This window comes from Myxine glutinosa, chromosome 1, assembly GCF_964187855.1.
Source record: "Myxine glutinosa chromosome 1, kmMyxGlut1.1, whole genome shotgun sequence".
Lineage (NCBI taxonomy): Eukaryota > Metazoa > Chordata > Myxini > Myxiniformes > Myxinidae > Myxine > Myxine glutinosa.
In genome coordinates this window covers 410,899,256-410,915,838 of record NC_136261.1, presented here as the reverse complement: position 1 = coordinate 410,915,838, position 16,583 = coordinate 410,899,256, and the positions used below count along the sequence as shown (strand labels likewise).

Here is a 16,583-nt window from a genome sequence, read left to right as displayed (position 1 = left end):
GATGGCAAGGAAAGGCAGGATCGATGGCTCCAGGTGCACCTGGGCTCAGGGCAGAATCGACCCGGTTCGGTCCGGTCCAAAGATGCGGGGAGGTATCGTCGCGCTGGGGGTGGCGGTGGCTTCCTCTGCTCTCCGTAGTTCAGGCGCATCTGACCTCACATCCGGTAAGTCGCCGCGTATATCCGGCGGGGAGTGACACGCCCTCGGCTCGTTAGCTCCGCCCCAGATGGAATCGGCACGTCGCTTCTCATTGGGTGCGTGCGGGGGGGTTACCGGCTCCGCCCTTGACGAGGGGCTGACAGGGAGCCCCTTCGTGGTAACCCCGTGGAGCGCATGGTCATGGCGGCTAACCGAGCCGGTGTGAGGACGCACACTCCCCCCGCGCGCCGTTGTTGTAGTTGTTGTTGTTCGGGGAAGAAGATGGGAGGAGGTAAGGGAAGGTCCTAAACTCACTACTGGTGCCATACAATCACATTCTGGTGCAACGAAGAGTCAGAATTAATGGAAACGAGTCCTTAACTGACATAGACTAAGAATAACTAGCAAGATGTCCGAAAGTTGTCTACGTGAGATGCGGTGGACCTGGGCACGACATTTAATGGGGGAAAAAGGGGAAGGTCGGTTCTACAGAGTGTTGTTTACAGACAATGGGACTAGGGAATGGGGGATTGGGGATAGTTGGGGAGTATTGGGGAAATAAGGGAATATTTACAAGCGGATATGGAGGCCAAATTCCATATTCGCAACATTGCACCCTTCTCTACCCTCGGGGCGTCCCGACCCGATAAATTTTTACCTATTTTAGTGTGGCACTCAGATGTAGTTCCCTCTACTATTAACTCTACCCTGAGTGCGACAGTTTTACAGATATTCACAAATGAGTAAATATGTCCCCCTGCGACGTTGCACCCTTCTCCTCTCAGAAACACACCCACAGGATAACCGAATTGCGGAAAGAATTCGCAAACTAAACATACAGCCGGTAGGGAGCATTATTTACAAGACTACGCTGATATTTACACTACGATCCAGGACCTGTTTTTGGAGGAACACATGCAGATGTTATGCATAGAGAGCGCACGCATGCCAGCATCGATACACCAACCCACGAGTGCTCTGTGGCCTACGGCCTTTAATAACGTGCAGAGCACCCTTTCCCAGCACGAAAAGCACCACCCCATCATGTACAGTCAGCACCATCCGGTGCACCAATAAAGTGTCTATAAATCACCGGTGGTGTCGCAGCCGGCCGATGTTCTGCCGCTGGTCTTGCCTTCATGTGGTGCACTTGGCCTTCTTACTTCTTTAAAAAATCAAGAAAGGCGCCAACCGCGTCCATTTCTGTATTGTGGCCGTCAGGGGCCAACTAAGAGTGGTTCACCTGCTTGGCATAGGTGCCACGTTGACCCATAGGTCCTTCCACGGGTGGTGCTTGGCCGCAAAAGAACTGCGGTCCATTGTGGGTGGCCACAAACATTGCGGTCCATATGGTGTATCGATCCAAGCAGCAAGCAGCGAAAGTGCAGGCCCACAACTGCGGAGCCAGCACCTCTCTCTCCTCTCTCTCTACCCCAAAGCCAGATCCTCGGAGGTGGGAGACAAAAGAAAAGACAAGTGAGTAAGGTGGTAAGGGCGCAAAAGTGCACGCAATATAAGATGATGCACACTGGGGGCACATGGGAACCAGGTGAGACAGGTACGTTCCTACCGTACGCCCCCCCCCCCCCACCAGGTAACCTACATGGCCCCTCCCTTACCCCTTACTGTATCCACAAAACACAACACTACCCATAAACATCTACTTTACTAATCAACAAACGTCCCTACTGTCTTCCCCGTTCCTCCCATAAACCAAATTCGTCTTCTCTCCCTCCTAACCAATCAAATTTGCCATTTTCAACTCTCATCAAAATTTGCCATCTCCAATTCATCATCAGTCCCTCCTAGGGAGGGAGAGATGGAATCACCCCAATGTCTCATCCACGTCGTGATGCGTCTCACAAATCCAACAGCAGTCCTTGCTTCCTGCACACAGAACAAAGAAAACACAGGTGTGGAGTCATCATCATCACCACAGGCAAGTGGCTGTGTATGGTGCGACAGGTTCATCAATCCTAACTATTTCCTAAATGCCTTTAACAACTTTACACTACCCGGGGTCTTTCTCCGGCCAAACCATTGGCCCTCTTACACTATGGGTTCTAAAAACCAATTCCCATTGGCCAAACTGTGGTGCTTTTCAATTTGGGGTCTCACTCCCCCGATTCATCTCCCGGTGCCCTCGCACAATTTCTGGGCCGCGGCGTGTACCTCTCCCAGCGGGTCTACCCACCTGCACACCTCCACCACTGCAGTTGCCTCCGAGCTTACCTGCTCCTTACCCTAACCTAACTACCTGGGGAAGGCCCTCTGGCGCTCTCCCCACTCGGTGCCCTCTCTGGCACTGGGCTACCCGATCCACACCCGGGATCCTCAGGCACCCACTCACAACTACCGGCTCCCAGAGCCCACCTGCGGCCTCACCTGGCCGACATCCTCACAGTGGTGGAGTGTCCAAACCAACTACACACACTAACAGGCTACACGCCCAGCCATTTCCACAACACTAATGCACCCATCCACAATACCATTCTGCAACCGCACCACAAATGCCAATATCCAACCACAATTTACCTATACCCTCTACCTAACACTTACACTACCCGCCCCGGGTACTCGTGAAAGGGGTCCACTCTTCCCCCATCCACACCTTCGCACCATGCACACCACTCCGTACCACTTACTCCAACTCTCTCCACACACCTGTACTTGCACACCTGTGCTCTCACACCTGGTGCCACCTGCACCCTTCTCTCCCCAAGCGCATTCGCGCTGATCCACAACACTCACTACTCACACACTGCTCCACACACCTGTCCAGTTGCACACCTGTGCAATCACACCTGTTCAATTCTCACACACACGGCATCATCTCATCTAACTACTCCCTTCTGAAACTTGCGCTTCCCAGTCGTCCCTTTAAACTATTGCGCTCCCTCGTCATTATCATCCACACTAATCTACCTGCGTCCCCACTACAGGTATCAGTCACTAACTAAACTTAACGTTACCTAAGGTCATCTTCTCTAGATCCCTACCGTTATATCCTAACCCTCCCGGGCTAGTTTTCACTGCCATACACCCCATAATCTATTGCTCCTTTGCCCCCCATATGGGAAGGGTGGCAGGGATGCCACCCTTACCCACCGGGCCTATCGCTCCCTACCAATTTTGCACATCAAATTTCAACAAATTAAAAATTTGCCAATCACTGCCCATCATCTGCCAATCACTACTGCCAATCCCTTGCCAATCATCAAATTTTGTTTTTCTCTAATTTTGGGTCCAAAACACTAACCTCATCACCCAGTCTACTCAATAATGCCTCTCGGTGCGCCAATTCCTGTCCAAAGCCCGGCTTCGTAAAGCCAAGCAATGGATGCTGGTTGTTTTGTGCCGGCGGCTGGATACGTCCCGCATTCGGTGCAGGGAAGGAGGTTTACCCGGGCCGAGATCCCACGCACCATCTCGGCGTGGAGCCATCCAATGTCCCGATCTCGACCTGCCGGAATGCCTCAACAAAAAGTGGTCGCCATGACGACCCTTTCTATCGGGCTGCCCGCTCCGCCTAGTGGAGCACGGACGCGGCCGTTCAAAGCGAGGCCCAGCACGCACCGAGGGCCCGATTCGGCTAAAAGTCGACCTAACCTCTAACCCGGTTACCTTCGATGCTTCACCTGGACGCTTACACCCCGCAGCCCGTTCCTTGCTCACACATCCAGCCGTTTCCATGCTCCTCGTACCTTTCCTTTCACACCCAGGTACCCTCATTCCACTCACAGCCTTGGTCACACACCTGACCACCGAACACTGTGGCACACATTCGTTGCTCGCACACCTCACCAATACACCGCTTCGCGCCCCCTCCTCGGTCACCTCCTCTGTGACAATCACAGGTGTGCCCTCATTCGCACACCCAACCATGTGCCTCACCACCAACTCCAGCGTGCATTCCCACTCACGCTCTACCATTCCAGGTGTGCATCCTTCCATCCCAGGTGTACATCCTCGCTCACCTGTCACAACCAACTCACTCTCCTTGTCACTCTCACTACTCTCACCTCCATTCTTGCCAGCGCACTCACCCTTACTCTTGACAGCGCACTCTTTCCCCATGCACTTGTCCGTCACACACCTTTCTCGCGCACACTCTCCCGTTACCCCCTCTGTAACACTCACCACAGGTGGACACTCTTCCTTACTTCTGACAGCGCACTCTTTCCCCATGCACCTGTCCGTCACACACCTTTCTCGCGCACACTCTCCCGTCACACCCTCTGTAACACTTACCACACCGCGCTTCCATGTGCTCCCTCGCACACGCGCTACGACCACTCACTCTCGCCAGCACCCTCACTCCTTGGCACGCACTTTTTCCTCACACACCCCAGAGTCGGACTTTCTTGCACACCTCCTCTTTCGCACACCAGACCTGTCGCACACTTCACCAACGGCCTCTCACGAACACCCGGGTCTATCTCGACCCCCAAGCTTATTAAATCCCCTGGCGCATCATACGCACGACCATATTGGTCACCACTTACACCAGGTCCTCTTCCTCTTCGCTTCTCCTCCATCACCTGCGAATCCCTCATCCGGTTAATGAGCACATCATCACGATCCAAACACAGACTTTGGACCAATTCTTTTATCTCCTCTTTTATCTCTTTCTTATCCCCCCTCCGTCGCTTCTTAATTTCGCTCATCCCTTCTTCCACTTCTTCTAATTTGTGCTTCACCTCTTTTATTCCCCGGTACGTCTCCTCAAGCTCGTCCTCCAAGGCTACCTTGACCGTTTCCATGTGCGTCCTCACCTGCCGGTCCTTCGTCTCCATTACCTCTATCACCTCGTCCAGCCTCGTTGTCAGTCCCTCACGTACCATCTGACATTCCCTCTTCGTCGCTACCAAGTCATCTTTTAGTTCTTTCTGTGTCGCTTTTAAACCTCCTAATACCGCAGTGTTCCTTTGAACCTGCTCCACTAACTCCGTCTGTCCCACCGTCAGCTGCTCCACCTCCTGCGTCAGGTCCTCTATGCCCCCTTGTAACTTTACAGTCCCCTTTCTCACCTCCTTCTCCATGTGCTCCTTACAGTGCCTCACCTCCTCGCGCACTCCTCCGACCTCCTCACTCACTCCTCTTCTGATCTCCTCTCCCATCACTTGCATCTCCTGCCCAGATGCCACCCTCATCTGCTCCATTTCCTCCCTGTGAGCATCCAGTTTGGTTTCTACCCCCATTCTGACCCCCTCTATCTGCTGCCCCATTTGGTTAACTTCCCTTTCCGCTTGGTCCCTCATGTCCCTCAATTTGCCTTCCATCCTGTTTTCTAACCCCTCTAACCCATTTTTCACTCCCTCTATCTGATTCTCCTGGGCAGCCATTCTATTTTCTACCCCCTCTAACCCCTTTTGCATCCCTTCCATTTGATTCTCTTGAGCGGCCATTCTGTTTTCTACCCCCGTTAACCCCTCCTGTATTTCCCCTAATCTATTGTCCAATTTCCCAAATTTCTCGTCTAATCCCTTAAAATTATTGTCTAACCCCTCACTGGTACCCCTCGCTTCGTCCCTCATTACCCCCATTTCGTTTCCCATTACCCCCAATTGCTCATTCTGAGCCTCCATCCGGTTCCCCATTACCCCCATTTGGTTTCCCAACCGCTCACTATCAGCCCTCATTCCCACCATTTGTTCCATAAGGGCCCTCATTTGCAGGAGGAAAAGGTTCGAATCCACCAGGGGCGCTGCCACGGTCGCGGGCGCGGTGACCAGCGAGGCGCCATTTTGTGCGTCTGCTACCCTCGCTGCTTCACTCTCCTCACGTCCCTCAATTTGGTCCTGGACCGACCCTGCCTCACTCTCCACTACCGGACCCCAGCCGACTTGGTCTGCCATAGCGCGACTTTCAAAATTCGGGGTTTTATTTCCGTATAACAAAATCAAATTTCGCCGTTATAATTTCGTCGAGCGCAGTAAACGCGCTCCGGATCGATTCTACCTCCCAAAGTTTGGGCCTAACAAATTTAGTCCCGGGTCCGAATTCCACTCCTCGACACCAATTGTTACAGACGCGGTGGTGGATGTTAGTTTACCGAGCGGTTTGGTATGACCACGTCTGCACAGTTTACCCGATTATGCTCGAACGTTGACTAGTCGCGCTACGCTAGGTCAATGAAGGAAAAGGACACAACGGCTGGGATTCAAATGACACGACACCAGGGATACGGTTCTCAAGACCCCCGGAGGAGGTTATATTATGGCGGAAGGTTAGATTACAACTACAAGAGGGACAGCATAGAAAGACAAGCACTTAGACACACTCTTATATTAACCCCAACAGACGACAGATAAACGGGACAAAAACTGACTCACACGGGGATTGATGGCAAGGAAAGGCAGGATCGATGGCTCCAGGTGCACCTGGGCTCAGGGCAGAATCGACCCGGTTCGGTCCGGTCCAAAGATGCGGGGAGGTATCGTCGCGCTGGGGGTGGCGGTGGCTTCCTCTGCTCTCCGTAGTTCAGGCGCATCTGACCTCACATCCGGTAAGTCGCCGCGTATATCCGGCGGGGAGTGACACGCCCTCGGCTCGTTAGCTCCGCCCCAGATGGAATCGGCACGTCGCTTCTCATTGGGTGCGTGCGGGGGGGTTACCGGCTCCGCCCTTGACGAGGGGCTGACAGGGAGCCCCTTCGTGGTAACCCTGTGGAGCGCATGGTCATGGCGGCTAACCGAGCCGGTGTGAGGACGCACACTCCCCCCGCGCGCCGTTGTTGTAGTTGTTGTTGTTCGGGGAAGAAGATGGGAGGAGGTAAGGGAAGGTCCTAAACTCACTACTGGTGCCATACAATCACATTCTGGTGCAACGAAGAGTCAGAATTAATGGAAACGAGTCCTTAACTGACATAGACTAAGAATAACTAGCAAGATGTCCGAAAGTTGTCTACGTGAGATGCGGTGGACCTGGGCACGACATTTAATGGGGGAAAAAGGGGAAGGTCGGTTCTACAGAGTGTTGTTTACAGACAATGGGACTAGGGAATGGGGGATTGGGGATAGTTGGGGAGTATTGGGGAAATAAGGGAATATTTACAAGCGGATATGGAGGCCAAATTCCATATTCGCAACAATATGTACAAATATTAATTTACCTATACAAGCTTACTTAATAAACCCCAGGACAACATGAAAGACGGACAAATGGGCAGACTCACACGATGGATGAAGGCAGGAACGAATGGCAAGAACGAATGGCAGGAGGTGGATGGCTGGACGGATGAGGTGGGATCTCCGGGCGGGAAGGATGCGGGTCCGGTTGGTGTGTGTGCGACGTGAGCAGCCGCCGTTAAAGCTCAACGCTGCGGCGTTCAAACTGCTGTGCTCCAAGCTCCGATCGTTCAAGCTGCTGTGCTCCAAGCTCCGATCGTTCAAGCTGCTGTATCCGACGCATCCCTCTCACCACCTCCCGTCGGGGCGTTGCGGGACGGGTTATATAGGCCACACCCTCGAGCCTACGCGAACGTTCTCTCCACGCCCTCTCAAAGCCAAACCCCCTCGTTCTTGGTTGGTCGGCAAGGGCTCTCCTGGCTCCACCCTTCGATGACGAGGTGGAGACACGCCTTTCTTCCTCGACTCGACCGCGTGCTCAATGGAGGCAAATGCAGCAAACCCAGCAAACCTGGCACTTTGAAGATGCCATGGGGGCGTCGGAGGGACCTATTTTATTTAATTGATGCAACGCAATGAATTTAGTGGACCACAGAGCCTTATACTGACATATATTAAGGACATAACTATCGAGGGGAAATCTATGATTGGCTACGTGTGTGCGATGGATTAACTAAGGGCGACCTCTGATGTTTACAATTGGAGGGTGATATTTACAGGGAATATTTACAGCACACAAAAGGGTATATTTTACAACAAATTACACACAGGATTCTCAAATCCTCAACAATATATATACGTATATATATATGATTGAATTATCAATATGACAGCTGTGAGATGTGTGCTTATATTATTTTTTTTAATTTCCGGTATATGTCTGCTCTGGTGGACTTCCGGTATGATTAAATGTATGACGTTTATAACATATGCGAAGACAGTATGTGACATAATTGGGTGGTGGATGATATGGGTATATGGACCATAACTAGGAGTGCCGTTCTAGTTGTAATAATTTACTGTTATTTCAGACCACAGAATAATTCCGATCGTTTGCTCTCAAAGTAAAAATGGCTGCTGAGGATGAAACAATCGAGGATATGAATTTGAAGCTGTTGAGGGAAAACAGACCAGACATAATCGACGCGTTGATGTACGATCCTTCTAAAGCCTTTGATGAAGCGATAGCAAGAGGAGTTCTCAGCAGACAAAATTACAGTGACCTGAGCAGTGAGAAATCGAGTGCTGACAAGATCCGGAAATGCTTGGATATCGTGGATGGAAAAGGTGAGGAGAGTGCGAAGAGGTTTCGGAATATCCTTTGCAAACTTTCGAAATCATACCCTCGTTTGGGGCCTTGGGTCAAGGATTATCTACACCAGGTAGATGGTCGACGAGGGGAAAAAGAATCTGTTCATGGTAAGTAATGAAAGTTACATTTCCAGTTAAAACAAAACATTGCAATCAAAAAATATTCATAACCGGACTCACCATACAGGTACAGGTGTACACCATGTGGCATTCTATTCTGATATAAATAGATGTGTTTATTACTTATTTCTCATTGCAGAGGAGAAAAAAAACCATAAGGATTTATGGAATGAAAAACAACCAGACAAGGTGAGCTGTCGAAGCTCTAAGGTGTGTGCGCGTGCGTGCGTGCGTGTGTGTGTGTGTGTGTGTGTGTGTGTGTGTGTGTGTGTGTGTGTGTGTGTGTGTGTGTGTAAAATAAATTTGCAAATTCCAAATTTCCAAATCTTGGCCAACTTTAAGCCAATGAGCTATTTTGTGAGTGGTGATTAAAATAAGTAGCATCTTCTTTCCCAACAACATCTCATGTACATGAACAAAGCTTAAAATGATTGATGGCAGTGATAACGCTCCCTACAAAGCCAATGTCGATATCCCTGATAAAATTCCTTTTTTTACTTGCGAAAATCGAAGATCTTTCAAGTATATTGGCTGGCCTTGTGCGTTATTCTGTCTGTTTGTCTTTGCTTGTTTGTACATCAACCGCCTACAGCTCATAATTTCAAACCGATCTTTACAAAACTTCGTCAAATGATAAATTTGGTCATAAGGACATCTCATGTCCGGCAGGTGTGTGTGTATGTCTGGCCTATTGATTTTGATGCCCAAAGGTCAACATAGGCCAAAGGTCAACAACTTTGTCAAATTTTTGAAATCCTCAATTTTCATCCGATTGACTTGAAATTTGAAGAGGATTTATATATCAAGTCACTGAATTCAGCCACCAATTATTTTTGAGGTCAAATTTGGCCAAAAGGTGAACATAGGGCATAGGTCAACAACCTAGTTGAAGTTTCTAAAATCCTCAATTTTCATCCGATTTCCTTGAAATTTGAAGAGGATTTATATATCAGGTCACGGAATTCAGCCACTAATTATTTTTTAGGTCAAATTTGGCCAAAAAGTGAACATAGGCCAAAGGTCAACAACTTAGGTAAAGATTCTAAAATCCTCAATTTTCATCCAATTTCCTTGAAATTTGAAGAGGATTTATATATCAGGTCACGGAATTCAGCCACTAATTATTTTTGAGGTCAAATTTGGCCAAAAGGTCAACATAGGGCAAAGGTCAACAACCTAGGTGAAGTTTCTAAAATCCTCAATTTTAATCTGATTGACTTGAAATGTGAAGTGGATTTACATTTCAGGTCAGTGAATTCAACCACCAATTATTTTTGAGCTCAACATAAGCCAAAAGGTCAACATAGGCCAAAGGTCAACAACTTAGGTAAAGATTCTAAAATCCTCAATTTTCATCCAATTTCCTTGAAATTTGAAGAGGATTTATATATCAGGTCACGGAATTCAGCCACTAATTATTTTTGAGGTCAAATTTGGCCAAAAGGTCAACATAGGGCAAAGGTCAACAACCTAGGTGAAGTTTCTAAAATCCTCAATTTTCATCTGATTGACTTGAAATTTGATCAGGATTTGCATATCAGGTCACTGAATTCAGCCACGAATTATTTTTGAGGTCAAATTTGGCCAAAAGGTCAACATAGGGCAAAGGTCAACAACCTAGGTGAAGTTTCTAAAATCCTCAATTTTCATCTGATTGACTCGAAATTTGAACAGGATTTGCATATCCGGTCACTTAATTCAACCACCAATTATTTTGACGTTAGAGTTAAAAAGGTCAACATAGGTCAAATTTCTAAAATCCACAATTTTCATCCGATTGACCTGAAATTTGAACAGGATTTGCATATGCGGTTTCTGTATTGAACCACCAATTATTTTTGAGGTCATCATCGGCCAAAAGATCAACATACGCCAAAGGTCAACAACTTATTTTAGGGATTTCACAAGTATCACGTTATGTACGACAGATTTCTTGTTTTATTGTTTCCAGGATTCTAATCCTAAAAATCCACAAGCTGCTGTGCCTGCAGAAAGGTTGGGATTGCAGGTCGTGACAGAGGATGATCTTGTTGATTTGATATCCATTGGAAGTGGTGGTTTTGGTGAAGTGTTCAAAGGCAAGCACACCAAATGGCAGAATATGGTTGCTGTAAAAAAGTTCAACGCAGATTTTCAGAAAAGGTGAGAGTTTGTTTGTCGTACTGTCCTTGTATGTACTGTCCTTCTGTCATTTCTTTTTCTTTATGATTATTTCCCCTTTACTTCCATTCGCACTTCCTTTGACGTTTAACCCCTCAACCCTACATTTCAGAATCGGCCAATCTAACCCCCAAGTGCCCCCTGGCCCCTGACCTCACAATGACGCATGCACCTCTGACTATATCTACCCTCACCCCCATCCCATCCTCATTTTGCAACGATGAGTTAATGCCAAAAACGTAAGCCTATCCTTGCTTCCCACAGCGGTTAGCATAACCTCGATCAGCGTTCTGTTTTTCCATACATTTTTAGCTCAGTTGGAACGTAGTTCAGTGGAGATATTAGCATCGCGCGGTCATGTCCGTCAGTCATTCTGTCTTGATCTTAATTTCAATGAATATGGCTCAATATCTACGATATCTGAGAAATCCATTATCATTGATTTAAGGATTATTGTCATAAAATTCCGAAAAATAATAATGCAATAAATTTCCCAAAATGCAATTGTGTATTTATTAACAGGTGAAACTCTTAATCAGTGATGTTCAGGTACATTTAGATAATGTTAACTCTTCACTGGGTCGAGTTGACTGCTGGGTTTCATGGAGGGTGGAGGATTGGTAAGGGAGGAGGCATAGTAGAGGGTAATGGGATATGAAAGAGGGGGTAAAAGCGGTGGTGACGAGGTGGTCCTTATCCTGAACATAACTTTTTACAGCGTAGCCTGTAATGTATGGCAATGCTGTCTGGAACAGGGATTATCTGTCCGTCTGGTGTATGTATGTATGTATGTATGTATGTATGTATATACATATATATATGTATGTGTGTGTATGTACGTGTGTGTGTATGGATGTCCCTTCCACCAGCATCTTGCGGGCTTATTCTCTTCAACATTCGTTTTCTCGACGACCATTGGTCAGATTGACAAGAAACTTTCACCATAGGACCACCTAGTGTAGATTTTTAAAATGATATTTATGATGTCAAAGTGATGTGGGATGAGCGCCATATTGGAAAAACAGAAAAACTTTGCATCTCTATATCTCCGAAACCACTCCATGGAAAAATTGAAAGGTGGTCATAGGTGCCTTCATTATGACGTCATAAATCAGTAGAACACTTGATCCGATCAGTATGAAATTTCTTGAGCATGATCTAGGGAAAAATTGATGGAGAAAAAAATTTGATGACGTCATCGGTCACGTGGTTCGGCAGCCAAATTTGGACAGCGTAGCGCAATGTAGGGCAATGTCGCCTGGAACAGCATTTGTCTGTCCATCCGGTGTATGGATGTATAATAATAATAATAGTAATAATTCATTTATTTTGTATAGCGCTTTTCCAGAAGCCCAAAGGCGCTTTGACAGAGTGGAAAACATAATGCATAACAATACATGAAAACAACAATTGCAAAAAGACAAGAATCAAGAAAACAAACAGCAGCGATATACGGCATATATATAAGACAAGAATCAAAAAGACAAGACAAGAATCAATAGGGAAATATTTAAAGCAAAAGGAGGGAGAAGGAGAAGAGATAGTCAGGGGTTAAATGCTGTGGGTTGAATGTTGAATGCAGCGTTGAACAGGTGGGTCTTTAGTGATGTTTTGAATGTGGTGAGTGAGGAGGAGTCTCTGATGGTGTGAGGTAGTGAGTTCCAGAGGGTGGGAGCAGCGATGGAGAAGGCCCTGTCCCCCCAGGATCTGAATTTGGTCCGGATGGAGGGGGTCAGGAGGTTGGTACCAGCAGAGCGGAGGTTGCGGGTGGGAGTGTGTCTGGAGAGGAGGTCAGCCAGGTAGGATGGGGCCAGGTTATGGAGGGCTTTGTATGTCAAGAGGAGGATTTTGTACTGGATTCTCTGGGGGATGGGGAGCCAGTGAAGCTTGTAAAGGACGGGGGTGATGTGGTCACGGGTCCGGGAATGAGTGAGTAGACGGGCAGCGGAGTTCTGAATGTATTGGAGTTTATTGGTGATTTTTGAGGGTGAACCATAGAGGAGGCTATTGCAGTAGTCCAGACGGGAGGTGATGAAGGCGTGGATGAGGGTTTCTGCAGCCGTGGAGGAGAGGGATGAGCGGAGACGGGCAATGTTTTTCAGGTGAAAGAAGGCTGACTTTGTGATCTGTTTAGTGTATTTGTCGAAGGAAAGGGTTTGGTCAAAGATGACGCCAAGATTCCGGATGTGGGGGGAGGTGGATACTGGGATACCGTCGATGTTGAGGGCAAAGTTATGGGTGGATTTTGTGAGCGTTTTTGGGCCAATGATGATTATTTCAGATTTATCACAGTTAAGCTTGAGGAAGTTGATTTGAAGCCAGGATTTTATTTCAGTGATGCAGTTTGTCAGGATAGAGTGGGTGTCGGTGGAGACGGACTTGGTGGAGATGAAAAGCTGGATGTCATCGGCGAAGCAGTGGAATTGGAGACCATGACGGCGGATTAAGTGACCGAGCGGGGACAGGTAAAGGATGAAGAGGAGGGGGCCAAGAACTGAACCTTGGGGGACACCTTGGGGGAGGGGAGCAGTGGGGGATTTGCAGTTATTGATGGAGATGAACTGGCATCTGTCAGAGAGGTATGATTTAATCCAAGAGAGGGCAGTGCCGGTGACGTTAAAGGTGGATTCAAGTCGGGTGAGGAGGATAGTGTGATCGATGGTGTCAAAGGCAGCGCTGAGGTCGAGGAGGACGAGAATGTTGAGGTTGCCAGCGTCAGAGGAGAGGAGAAGGTCGTTGGTGATTTTGAGGAGAGCAGTTTCAGTACTGTGGTTGGAGCGGAATCCGGATTGGAATGTTTCATACAAGTTATTGGCAGAGAGATGATGTTTGAGTTGAGTGGCTACAGCGCGTTCCAAAACTTTTGACAGAAAGGGTAGGTTGGAGATGGGTCTGAAGTTGTTTAGGGTGTCAGGGTTTAGACCAGGTTTTTTTAGAATGGGGGTAACAGCAGCAATTTTGAGGGAAGGTGGGACGATGCCTGTAGACAGGGAGGAGTTTATTGTTGCAATGATAAGTGGAGAGAGAGCAGGGAGGGAGGCTTTGACAAAGCTGGAGGGGATGGGGTCAAGAGTGCAGGTGGCAGTTTTCATTCCTATGAGGAGTTCAGAGAGGTCAGTAGGAGAGATTGGGGAGAACCGAGACAGGGGATGGCAGGACAAGGGGGGGCAGGTGGTTGGAGGGGGAGCGGGTGCGGCGGTGGTCAAGCTGTTGTAGATGTTGTCAATTTTGCGTTGGAAGAAAGAGAGGAAGGAGATGCAGTTGTCTACTGTGAATGACTGGGTGGTGGTGTTCAGGGGGCGGAGGAGTTTGTTTATTGTCGAGAAGAGTGCTTTTGGGTTTCCGGAGCCAGAGTGGATAATTTGAGAGTAGTAGGCAGAGCGGGCGCGGGAGAGGGCATCTTTGTAGTGTTGTATGTGGTCCTTGTAGGCTTGGGAGTGAACTGTGAGACCCGTTTTATTGCGGAGTCTTTCAAGTTGGCGAGCACGAGTTTTCATTAGGTGGAGTTCAGGGGTAAACCAGGGAGCAGAATGGGTGAAAGAAACTGTTTTGGTTTTTACAGGCGCAAGCTGGTCAAGGCAGGAGGAGAGAGTGTGGTTGTAGTAGTCAGTGAGGTCGGAAGGGGTGTGGAGGTCAATGAAGGGAGAAGTGGACATTTTTTCAGAGAGGGTGGATGAGAATGAGGTAGGTGAAAGAGCGTTTAGCTTACGGAAGTTGATTGTGCGATAATGCCTTGGTGTTGGGGCGGGGATGTTGATGGTCAGAGTGATGGCTAAGTGGTCAGAGAGGGTGAGGTCGGAGCCATAGAGATGGTGCAAATTTAATCCAGTGGAGCAGACAAGGTCCAAAATGTGACCACGGATATGGGTAGGAAAGTCGACATGTTGAGTGAGGTTAAAGCAGGTGAGTAAATCAGTGAAGTCAGTGGTTATTGTGGAGTCAGTGGAGTCCATGTGGATATTGAAATCACCAAGGAGGAGGATTGAGGGGGAGAGGGAACATAGCTGGGTCAGAAAGTAGGAGAAGTCAGACAGGAATGATGGGTGTGGTTTGGGAGGGCGGTAGACGACAGCCATGACTGACTGCGTGTGACCAGAGAGTTTTAAAGCCAGGTGTTCAAATGATGGAGCAGATGAGATGGAGATGAGGTTGGTCTTGATGTCTTGACGGTGGATAACGGCAATTCCACCACCTCGGCCCTCCGAGCGTGGTTTATTGACGTAGGAATATCCATTGGGTGTGGTGAGGTTGAGTGTGTAGTAGTCCAGAGGTTGTTGCCAGGTTTCGGTGAGACAGAGAAAGTCCAGTTTGTTATCCAGGATGTATTCGTTCAGGATGAGGCATTTATTGTTGAGGGACCGGGTGTTGAACAGGGTGAGCTTGATGTTGTTTTGAACAGCAGGGATGAATTCAGGTGATTTAGCCAGGGTTCGTAGGCAAGAGGTGCGATCGTGTGGGTTGCTGTGACCAGGTGCGCTGGGACGAAGAGTGAGAGTGCGCTGAGCCGACCAGAGGACGGGGATGGAGTGACCTGATTGCAAATAAACAAACTTGCGACCGGAGCCACGGTGAATGTACCTGGGTCGTCGGAGGAGTCCATTTGATTTGATGGCAGAGATGCATGATGGGGTGGAGCGGGTATTGAGCAGAAGAAGCCTTGCGGCGGAGTACTTCAGAGCCATGCCAGGCAGGAGCGAAGGGACGAGTACGAGGCCAAGGTCGAGGAGGCAAAGCGGCAAACGCAGCGGCAAACGCAGCGGCAAACGCAGCGGCAAACGACTGCAGCCGCTAATCAAGACCACAGCGGCAAACAAGGCCACAAGGCCACCGGCAAACAAGGCCACGGCCACAATCAACGGGAGCGGGCCTTTCGAATTCCGTATTCCGTACCATCAAAAGCAGATTCCGTTATCCAGCCGGAGAACACGCGGCACGTGCGGGTGTGAAAAGGCAGGACAGGTGTGAGATGTCAGGTCAGAAAGGTAGAAGCAGACCCTGTACATCCATCCAGTCAGAGAAGCGGCGAATATGCAACGCCAGCGTCCTCTCGCAACCGAACCCGGAAGTATGTCCCTCACAAACGTCCATTCAGAGCTGAGGATCTGCAGGTCACACGGCAAGGGGACAGCAGATCTTCCATCCAGCATATACAAGCCCTCTACGCCATTGTTTAACCAATACCTGCACTCTTGACCCCATCCCCTCCAGCTTTGTCAAAGCCTCCCTCCCTGCTCTCTCTCCACTTATCATTGCAACAATAAACTCCTCCCTGTCTACAGGCATCGTCCCACCTTCCCTCAAAATTGCTGCTGTTACCCCCATTCTAAAAAAACCTGGTCTAAACCCTGACACCCTAAACAACTTCAGACCCATCTCCAACCTACCCTTTCTGTCAAAAGTTTTGGAACGCGCTGTAGCCACTCAACTCAAACATCATCTCTCTGCCAATAACCTGTATGAAACATTCCAATCCGGATTCCGCTCTAACCACAGTACTGAAACTGCTCTCCTCAAAATCACCAACGACCTTCTCCTCTCCTCTGACGCTGGCAACCTCAACATTCTCGTCCTCCTCGACCTCAGCGCTGCCTTTGACACCATCGATCACACTATCCTCCTCACCCGACTTGAATCCACCTTTAACGTTACCGGCACTGCCCTCTCTTGGATTAAATCATACCTCTCTGACAGATGCCAGTTCATCTCCATCAATAACTGCAAATC

The 16,583-nt window shown here is 48.6% G+C and overlaps 1 protein-coding gene across 7 annotated transcripts in view; it reads left to right on the top strand.

The window, feature by feature from the left end:
• LOC137417645 (ankyrin repeat and protein kinase domain-containing protein 1) overlaps positions 1-16,583 on the top strand; it is a 92,621-nt gene that overhangs the window by 21,673 nt on the left and 54,365 nt on the right. For 5 of the 7 annotated variants that reach the window (XR_013621918.1, XR_013621917.1, XR_013621916.1 and 2 more), the window contains exons 2-4: positions 8,300-8,687; positions 8,839-8,888; positions 10,651-10,841. Coding sequence is in view for 4 of the 7 variants with exons in the window: in XM_068103545.2 (XP_067959646.2) it covers positions 8,339-8,687; positions 8,839-8,888; positions 10,651-10,841 (590 nt within the window). In the remaining 3 variants the exon portion in view is untranslated. The remainder of the gene's footprint in view (positions 1-8,299; positions 8,688-8,838; positions 8,889-10,650; positions 10,842-16,583) is intronic. The other 2 variants (XM_078770499.1, XM_068103566.2) reach the window with 1 other exon arrangement.